Below are 10,065 nucleotides of genomic sequence, written 5' to 3' on the forward strand. Positions count from 1 at the left end.
GTGGTGGTGATGGTGATGGTGGTGATGGTGGTAGTGGTGATGGTGGTAGTGGTGATGGTGGTGGTGGTGATGGTGGTGGTGGTGATGGTGGTGATGGTAATGGTAGTGATGATAGTGGTGGTGGCTTAGATGTCACTCTTACTCTCAGCACTCTCATCAGTTCTGCATGTCACCAGTGAAAGGTGCCCACTGCAAAAAGAAACTTCTTGGTCAAAGTTACATTATAATCTCTTCAATGATTTCTATTTCTCTTTCATTATATGTGCGTGGGCTTTTGCATGCATGTATGCCTGTATATGACGTGCATGCCTAGTGCCCATAGAGGCCGGAAGGGGATGTTACATCCACTAGAACAGGAATTACATGTGATTGTTAGCCATCATGTGAGCACTTGGCAGTCAGCTTACCAGTCCATCTTTATTATTTCTAACGCTCTTCCTCTTTCACTTTTTGGGTTAAAGCTGAGCCTTTGAAACTTGACTCATCTTATTTCTGGTGGCATTCATGTAATCCTCCATCATACCTTAGAAATATCTATCGTAATCTAAAGTATCAACCAGCCATTACTAGGAGGGTTACCTTGTTTACAGAGACTTCAGGGGACTCCCAGGCACATTGGAGGAATTTCTGTAATCAGTAAGAAGGTAGACTCATACTCAGTTTTTAGGAATTCCCCCAGGGTTCTGCATAGCTTTTTCTATCCCTGGAGTGCATGTCGTAACCCAGACCCTAAAACCAAGGCTCTAACAGAAGTGATGAAAATAAGTAAAATCTGGGGATAGAATGCTGTGAGAATGGAAGGAGTCATGGGATTTCGGTAAACTAGGAAGCAATAAAGTATTATTAGGAGTGGAAGCAGAGAAGCAGCAGAGCAGAGTCTCAGCAGGCAAAGAAGTGCCAAATTGGCCTAAAGCCAGAGGCTAGGAGTTGTGGGAGTATGCAAACCCGAAATATGTGAACTTGGGGACTGTGCTCAGCTGGAACCTCTGGGGTGCACCTCAGAACCAGGGATGGTAATGAGGTGGCTGTCAGCAGGCACTCGGACATCATTCATGACTGTTTTGCAGATCTGAATGATGGCCACACAGAGATGGTAAGTGACTCAACCACACCCACCCCGAGCTTTGATCACACATGTTCTCTGTGTCCTTCCTGCGAGCACGTGGCTGTGCCTGATCCAGAGAGATTTTTGTTTCCTCCAGATTTCTTTCCCAAACCCAGCCTCAGTGCTTGGCCAAACTCAGTGGCTTCAGAGAACAGCAGCGTGACACTGCGATGTGTGAGTCCCACACCAGACATACAACTTGTTCTCAGAAAGGGAGACACCATTTTGGATTCCAGGCCTCCACATCATCTGACAGAGGGGACAGCTGAGTTCCATCTGACTAACCTTCAGCTGAGGCATGCTGGATATTACACCTGTGAATACTACAGAAAGGATTCTCCCAATCAAAGTTCACCTTCCAGTGATGTCCTCTTATTATTGGTCACAGGTAAGTAGAGCCTGTCACCAAGGGAATTTAGGTAGGGACGAAAGGGGAATCATAGGGGCTGGTGAAATAGCTCAGTTGGTAGAAGCTTCAGCTCTCATGTCTGCCAACCCAAGTTTGATCCCAGAGACACACATGGTGGAAGGAGAGATACCCGCAAGTTGTCCTTGGCCTTCACACTCATGTCCTGGCACGTGCCCCGTCCAATAAGTAAATAAAAATATAATTGAAAAGAACTGCACCTCTAGAGCAGTTAAGGAGGACATGAGGTAACGAGGACAAACTTGAATACCTCATCTTTACTCAGATCTGTAGGGGTGGGGGAAAAATCTTATCTTCAACACCGGTAACATACAGGAATGGCCCCATCAACAGAAAATCAAAGGAGAGAAAGGGCCTATGGAGCCCTACTCTTTATGAGTAAACTGTCTGCTATGGGTAGACTCTGGGAGAAAGGAACCACTGTCTTTAATTTTGTACCCTCTGCTGAGCCCACTGGGCTCCAACAGACATCTTCAAAGTAATGATCACACAAATGGCACCGGTTAGGCTGAGGGGGTCCCCAGACAAAATGAATAGAAATAAATTACAGACAAATTCATGGGGATGAGGAAGGTGTTAAGGAGGTGGGGTGAAAATGGCCAGTATGCACTGTGCACATGTGTGAAATTATTTACAAACAAATTTTATTACTGAAAATGTGTCTGACAGGGTCAGGATAGACTGTGGGAAAAATTTCAGCATCATGTGGACTCTTGCAGGACAGGAAGAATGGATGGAGGACCCTGGACTTGACTCTTCCCCTTGCATCTTGTTTCTCTTACAGGATACCTGCCTAAGCCTTCCCTTCGTGTCCAGCACTTGCATCAAGTTACCACAGGAGAGAAGGTGAATCTACAGTGTCAGAAGCCACACAATTTCACACAGTATAAAACGTTCGCTCTGCTAAAGGAAAGAACTTCATCCCCCATACAGCTTCTGAATTCAGAAAAGGACATGGTGGAATTCACCCTTGAGGATGTGACAGTCCACGATACAGGAAGGTACAGCTGTGTATACCTCCAAGCAGAAGCCCCTTTCAGGGCCTCACATCCAAGTGATCATCTTAATATCTCAGTGGCAAGTAAGGATTTTATGATAGTAGGGGCGTTTTTCTCCTATTAAGACATAGCTTACTCCATAATTTTGTTGCTTTGTCACTTGGACTCTTTCTTCTCTCTTTTAAAACAGACCTGTTTTGTTTTAGAAAATTGTGTGTGTGTGTGTGTGTTTGTGTGTGTGTGTGTGTCTGCGCATGGGTATACACACATAAGTGCTGTGCACACAGAGGTCGGAAGGGGGCATTGTTCCCCCTGGAGCTGCGGTTACAGGTGATTGTTAGTTGTCTGATGTGAATGCTGGGAACTGAAATCAGTTATTTGCCAATGCCTATGTATTTAAATATCTTCCTCTAATTATTTCAGTTTCAGTTCTTTGATCAAATCAAAGACAGCAAAGTCTTTGATTCTCTTGAAGTTGATTTTGTGTGGTGTGAGATAGAGGGATCTAGTTTCATTCTGTGGGTGGGAGTCCTGGTTTCCCAGCACTTGGTGAGAAGACCAACTTTTCTTCCATGTGAACTTTTGGTATCTTTGTCAAAAAAGTGTCTACAGCCATATGAGTTTCCCTTTGAGTTGTATATAGTGTTCCACTGATTTACGTGTCTGTTTGGTGTTGTTGTCATACTACAATAGCCCTCCTTGAGAGCAGCTGACAATCACGGTGTTGCTGGGGCTCAAATGCCAGGTGAAACTCTGCTATACTCTAATCCCGTGTGGCATTTTGTGGTCTGAGGAGAGATGCTGTTCTTCCCTGGATTTCTGGGTTCTGTGTTCTCCTTTAGTCTTTGTTTTGCTTATAAATCTAAGTATTAAAGTATCAAAGGGGAAGGGGGAAAAAAGAAGCAGTTGAAAGTAAAAAATGTGATAAAGAAGCCTGGTGCTGGTGGCACACGCTTTTTTTTTTAACATTTTTTTAAAAAATCTCATATATACCAATCTTTTATATACCAATATATAAAAATCTTTTATATACCAATCTAGTTCTCTTTCCCTCCTGTCCTCCCACTTCCCCACCTCCTCCCATCACACCCCCACCCCATCCACTAGTCAGAGAGGGTAAAGCCTCCTCTGGGGAGTCAACAAAGTCTGTCATATAATTTGAGGGAGGCCCAAGACCCTCCCCTCTGTATCGAGGCTGGGCAAGGTATCCTCCATAGGAAATGGGTTCCAAAGAGCCAGTTCATGGTCTAGGGATAAATAATGTTTTCACTGCTAGTGGCCCCACAAACAGCCCAATCCAAACAACTGTCACCCTCATTCAGAGGGCTTAGTTCAGTCTTATGCTGGTTCCCCAGCTGTCAGTCCAGGGTCAGTGAGCTCTTACTATTTTGAGTCAGCTGTTTCCATGGCTATCCCCATCATGGTCTTGGCTACTGGTGTTACATCCAGGAAGTGGTTTCCTGTGCCAATGCATTCAAGGCTACTTGCTACTTTCTCTTCTCTTCTATGAGGTTCATTGTGGTTGGATTTATGTTGAGGTCTTTGATCCATTTGGACTTGAGTTTCATGCATGGTGATAGATATGGATCTACTTTCATTTTTCTACGTGTTGATATCCAGTTATGCCAGCACCATTTGTGGAAGATACTTTCTTTTTTCATTGTATAATTTTAACTTCTTTGTCAAAAATCAGGTGTTCATGGGTGTGCAGATTAATATTGGGGTCTTTGATTAGATTTCATTGGTCCACCTGTCTTTTTCTCGCCAAGGTGTTTTTGTTACTATTGCTCTATAGTAGAGCTTGAAGTCAGGGATGGTGATGCTTCCAGAAGTTCCTTTCTTGGATAGGACTATTTTGGCTATCGTGGGTTTTTGTTTGTTTGTTTTTCCATATGAAATTGAGTATTGTTCTTTCAAGGTCTGTGAAGAACTGTGCTGGGATTTTGATGGGGATTGCGTTGAATCTATAGATTGCTTTTGGTAAGATTGCCATTTTTACTATGTTGATCCTACCTATCCAAGAGCATGAGAGATCTTTATGTTTTCTAATATCTTCCTCAATTTCTTTAAAAACTTAAAGTTCTTGTCATACAGGTCTTTCACTTATTTGGTTAGAGTTCCCACAAGGTAATTTATGTTGTTTGAGACTGTTGTGAAGGATGATATTTCTCTGATTTCTTTCTCAGCCCATTTATCATCTGTATATAGGAGGGATATGGACTTTTTTAAAGTTTATCTTGTATCCTGCCACATCCCTGAAGGTTTTTATTGGCTGTAGGTGTTCCCTGGTAGAATTTTGGGGGTCACTTATGTAAACTATCATATCATCAGCAAATAGTGAAACTTTGACTTTTTCCTTTCCGATTGTATCCCTTCAATTTCCTTTTGTTGTCTTACTGCTCTATCTAGAACTTCAAGTACTTTTTTGGATAGATACAGAGAAAGTGGACAGCCTTATCTTGTTCCTGTTTTTAGTGGAATCACTTTGAGTTTCTCTCCATTTAATTTGATGTTGGTTGTTGGCTTACTGCATATTGCTTTTATTACGGTTAGAAATGTTATTGTATCCCTGATCTCGCCAAGACGTTTATCATGAAGGGGTGTTGGATTATGTCAAAAGCCTTTTCTGCATCTAATGAGATGATTATGTGTTTTTGCCTCCAGTTTGTTTTATGGGCTGCATCTCTGAGATGAAGCCCCCTTGGCCATGGTGGATGATCTTTCTTATACGTTCTTGGATTGAGCTTGACAGTATTTTATTGAGTATTTTTGCATCAATGTTCATGAGAGAGATTAGTTTGTAATTCTCTTTCTTAGTTACATCTTTGTGTGCTTTGAGTACCAGGTAACAGTCGCCTCATAAAGAGTTTGACAATATCCCTTCTGTTTCTATTGTGTGGAACAATTTGAGGAGTATTGGTATTAGCTCTTCTTTGAAATTCCAGTAGAATTCTGTGATAAAACATCTGGCCCTGGGATTTTTTTTGTTGTTGTTGTCAAACTTTTTTGACTGCTTCCATATCCTTAGGGGTTATGAGTGTGTGTGTGTGTGTGTGTGTGTGTGTGTGTGTGTGTGTATTCTGGTTGTGATTTAATTTTGGTGTGTGGTACCTATCCAGAAAATTGTCCATTTCCTTTAAATTTTCCAATTTTGTGGAGTACAGGTTTTTGAAGTATGACCTGATGATTCTCTGGATTTCTTCAGTGTCTGTTTTTATGCCCCCCTTTCATTCTGATTTTGTTAATTTGGATATTCTCTCTGCCTTTGGTTTAGTTTGGATAAGGGTTTGTCTATCTTTTTGATTTTCTTAAAGAGCCAACTCTTTTTCTCATGAATTCTTTGTATTGTTTTCTTTATTCCCACTTTATTGATTTTAGCCCTCAATTTGATTATTTCCTGGTGTCTACTCCTCCTGGGTGAGTTTGCTTCATTTTGTTCTAGAGCTTTTAGGTGCGCTCTTAAGTCACTAGGGTGAGATTACTCCATGTATTTTATGTAAGCACTTAGTGTATGAACTTTCCTCTTAGCACTGCTTTCAGTGTGTCCCATAAGTTTAGGTATGTTATGTATTCATTTTTATTGAATTCTAGGAAGTGTTTAAAGTCCTTACTTCTTACTTCACCTAGGGGTGATTTGGTTGAGCATTGTTCAATTTCCATGAGTTTGTGTGCTTTCTGCATTTAGTGTTGTTGTTGAATTCTAACTTTGAGCCATGGTGATCCAATAAGATACAGGGGATTATTCCAATTTTTTTTTATCTGTTTTGGTTTGCTTTGTTATTGAGTATCAGTTTTTGAGAAAGTTCCATGAGGTGCTGAGTAGAAGGTATATTATTTTGTGTTTGGGTGGAATGTTCTATATTCTTTCATTTATGCCCTGGCAATGCTTAGGGATGCATGAGCAGCCTGTTTATGGCGGTTCTCCAGTTGTTCTTATCCCAGGCTGTCCTAGATGCTTGTTTTATTGTCATACCTAAGGTTCCACAGTCTTCCTGATGCTGTCTACCCAGCATTTTTTGGGGCCTTCCTCTTCACCTTCTCATGTACTCCTCCAAGCAGTGCTATTTTCAGGTATCTGCTATCATTCACTTGTGTAACATGGCTAAAGTATCTCAAGTGCTGTTGCTGTATTCTATAGTTTACTTTCTTCTGTAGATGAAGAGGTTTCTTAATGTCATTGTTGCACAGTCTATCTCTTCGTGTGATGCCTAGACTCCTCCTGAGACCTGCCATCTCAAACACATGCACCTGATGCTCTGAGAAGCCTTTGTCCAGGTATGAGCGTTGTAAAGAAGGCAGCTCAAGACAAGAGTCTCATATACTTGTAATTTTATTGTTGTCGTTATGCCTCTCGCTGATCAAACCTCTCCTAGTGCCTGGAATGCAGCCCTTGCTATCCCATCTGCCTCTTGATTTTCTCTGGGTACCTGTAGAACCTCATTGTTTCCCAAAGTCCTTTCCTCCAAATGCTGTTGAATGCCTTTCTGAAGTCAATGTAACAGACATACAAGTCTTTTCCAAATTCTTTGTATTTTTCTGCCAGTTGCCTCAAAGTGAAGATCTGATCAATTGTGTGCCTGTTAGCTCTAAATCCACACTGGGACTCTGCTAGGATTTACTTTGTTCTGCCCTTGATTCTTCACAGGATAATGGAGGAGATCTTACTGCTATGGCACAAGAAAATAACGCCCCTGTAATTTGAGCAGTCCAGCTTGTCCTTCTTCTTGTATATGGGAATTATGATTGAGTGTTTCCATTCTGTGGGAATCACTTTATGTTCCCATATCTCTCTAAAGAGTCTGAGAAGTGCCTCGGCCCCTTCTAGATGCTCCACCACCTTTCTGTGTTTCACTTTCTTCATAGCTTCCTCTGTCTTGCTCCTGTCAATATTTAATATTTCCTCATCGTCTCTGGTGTTTGAGTGGCTGCCAAAGTGTTTCTCATTGTACTCTATGTTGAGAGCATTAGGGTAATTGTATAGGGTGTCAAAGTATTGTCTAATAAATGACCTTGCCCAACTTTAATCACCAAGTCTGAGAAGCATATCTGGCAGTTATCTGTCTGATAGCTTTGTAGACAAGATGTGTTTTATTATGGAATCTAACCTCTTTACTCTCTTTGCATATACCTTATATACACAGCTCTCTATTCTTCACTCTTCTTTTGTTCTCCTTGCACAGATAGTTGTGGTGTTTTGCTGTTTGTGGTTTGCCTCTTTATTTGCTGTCTAGCGTCCTTCTTTCTTCCGTCAGGTTGATCGTCTCTGTAGTAAGCCATTCTACTGCTGTTGCCCTCTTTGCATAACCAAGCGTCTCCTTTGAAGCCTCCTGTATAGCTCTTTTGATTTCCTCCCATTCACTTTCTATATCTGCAAAGGGTTATTTAGTGATTTCCCTCGTCTTTTTTTCCAGTGGTTCTTTTATACTCTCTCCGTACAGCTAGGTTCATCAGTTGTTTACTGTCTATCTCTGTCTTGCCTGGCATGCCTCTCCTAAGTTTCAGTTGAATGTTGGCCATAACAAGTTGGAGATCTGACCCTAAGTCAGCGCTAGGAAATGATCGGCTGTTTTGGATGCTAGATAAGAGTTTCCTGCTGACCAGAATGTAGTCAATTTGGCTGTATGTGCATTTATCAGGGATTGCCACGTCCAACATCTTGATGGTTAGGTCTGCTTGAATTTTGTGTAGTATGTATACAAATAATTTGCATAGCAGAAGTCATGCAGCCATTACCCTCTCTCATTCCTTTATCCAAATCCATATGTTCCCATAACCCTATAATCCATTCCTTCTCGAGATCCCACTTTTGCTTTGAAGTTACCTATAGCAATTAGTATGTCATTCGTATGCCCCCTGCTGACCTTGTTCTGTAGATCTGTGTAGAAACTGTTGATGACATCCTCACCTGCTTCTGCTGTTGGCAGGTATACCTGTATGACAGTTACTGAATGTGTCATTGTCTAAAATCTGGCTGATATAATTCAGTCATTTACAGCTCTGTACCTGAGCATGCATCTTTGGGCCAAACAGGGTAGCACTGGAGCTACACCTGCTGCGTGTTTTCCCTCTCCACCTGGGTTTATAATCTTGCATCCGTTACCTATAAATTCTTGTGTTCCTGTCCAATGCATTTCTGCCAATCCAACGGCATCCCACCTGAAGTGACTGAGCTCATACCTGAGCTAATTGGTTCCCCCAACTGTGTTTAGTGTTCTCATATTCCATGTCCCCCTTTTTAGCATGAAGAAGTACCCTTTCTGTCCATTTCTATCAGCTCCCCTCCCGCCTTTCAGCTTTGAGAGAGAAGTGACATCTGTTCTGTCCTTAGGACATGGAGGTACTGGGGTACTGCCAGATTCTGGGACTTTAACCCAGGTGTTTCTGTTGACCTTGTCCTTATTGGGCTTCATGGTCTGAGTTGATAAGAATGACTGATCAGTTCTCCACCTCTTCATGTGGTAGCCTTTAGCTGATCAGCTTGACCTCTTTCCACCCATATACTAAATTCCCCAGGTTTTCAGAGGACCTAGATGGTCATTTCCAGTGTTATCATCCAGGAGGCAGCTACAAGGAGACCAATTTTTGAGAAAGTTCCATGAGGTGCTGAAAAGAAGATATATTATTTTGCGTTTGGATGAAATGTCCTATAGATGTCTGTTAAATCCATTTGAATTATAACTTCTGTTATTTCCTTTATTTCTCTGTTAAGTTTCTGTCTGGCAGTCTTGTTTAGTGGTGAGAGTGAGGTGTTGAAGTCTCCCACTACAAGTGTGTGGGGTTTGATGTGTGATCTGAGCTTTAGTAGTGGTTATTTTATAAATGTGGGTGCCCTTGTATTTGAGGCATGGATGTTCAGAATTGAGACTTCATCTTGATGGATCTTTACAGTGATAAATATGAAATGACTTTCTTCATCTCTTAATTAATTTTAGGTTGATGTCTATTTTGTTAGATATGGGGATAGCTATCCCAGCTTGTTTCTTAGGTCCATTTGATTAGAAAATCTTTTCCCAACCCTTTACTCTGAGGCAATATCTGTCTTTGAAGTTGAGGTGTGTTTCCCATATGCAGCAGAAGTATGGATCCTGTTTCCATATCCATTCCACTACCCTGTGTCTTTTTATAGGTGAATTGAGACTGTTGATATTGAGATATTAATGATCAGTTGTTGTTAGTACCTATTATTTTTGGTTTTGGTAGTGGTGGTGGTAGAGTATATATGTTTGCCTTCTGATTTGCTGATGTGGGATTAACTGTTGCCTGTGTTTTTGTGGGTGTAGCTAGTTTCCTTGAGTTGGAGTTTTTCTTCTAGTACTTTCTGGAGGGCTGGATTTGTGGATAGGTATTGTTTAAATCTGTTTTTTTTATGGAATATCTTGTTTTCTCTGCCTATGGTTATTGAAAGCTTTGCTGGATATTGTAATCTGGGCTGGAATCCAAGATCTCTTAATGTCTGCAGATCATCTGTCCAGGACTTTCTAGTTTTCAGAGTTTCCATTGAGAAGTCAGGTGTAATTCTGATAAGTCCATATATA

At 41.4% G+C, this 10,065-nt stretch overlaps 1 protein-coding gene across 1 annotated transcript in view; it reads left to right on the top strand.

The window, feature by feature from the left end:
- The window catches only part of Tarm1 (T cell-interacting, activating receptor on myeloid cells 1), a 21,046-nt gene that overhangs the window by 5,259 nt on the left and 5,722 nt on the right, over positions 1 to 10,065 (top strand). Inside the window, exons 2-3 of the mRNA XM_026778135.1 lie at positions 1,203 to 1,493; positions 2,317 to 2,613. Coding sequence (XP_026633936.1) covers positions 1,203 to 1,493; positions 2,317 to 2,613 — 588 coding nt within the window. The remainder of the gene's footprint in view (positions 1 to 1,202; positions 1,494 to 2,316; positions 2,614 to 10,065) is intronic.

This window comes from Microtus ochrogaster, unplaced genomic scaffold (genome assembly GCF_000317375.1).
Source record: "Microtus ochrogaster isolate Prairie Vole_2 unplaced genomic scaffold, MicOch1.0 UNK108, whole genome shotgun sequence".
In the NCBI taxonomy this organism is placed as follows: Eukaryota; Metazoa; Chordata; class Mammalia; order Rodentia; family Cricetidae; genus Microtus; species Microtus ochrogaster.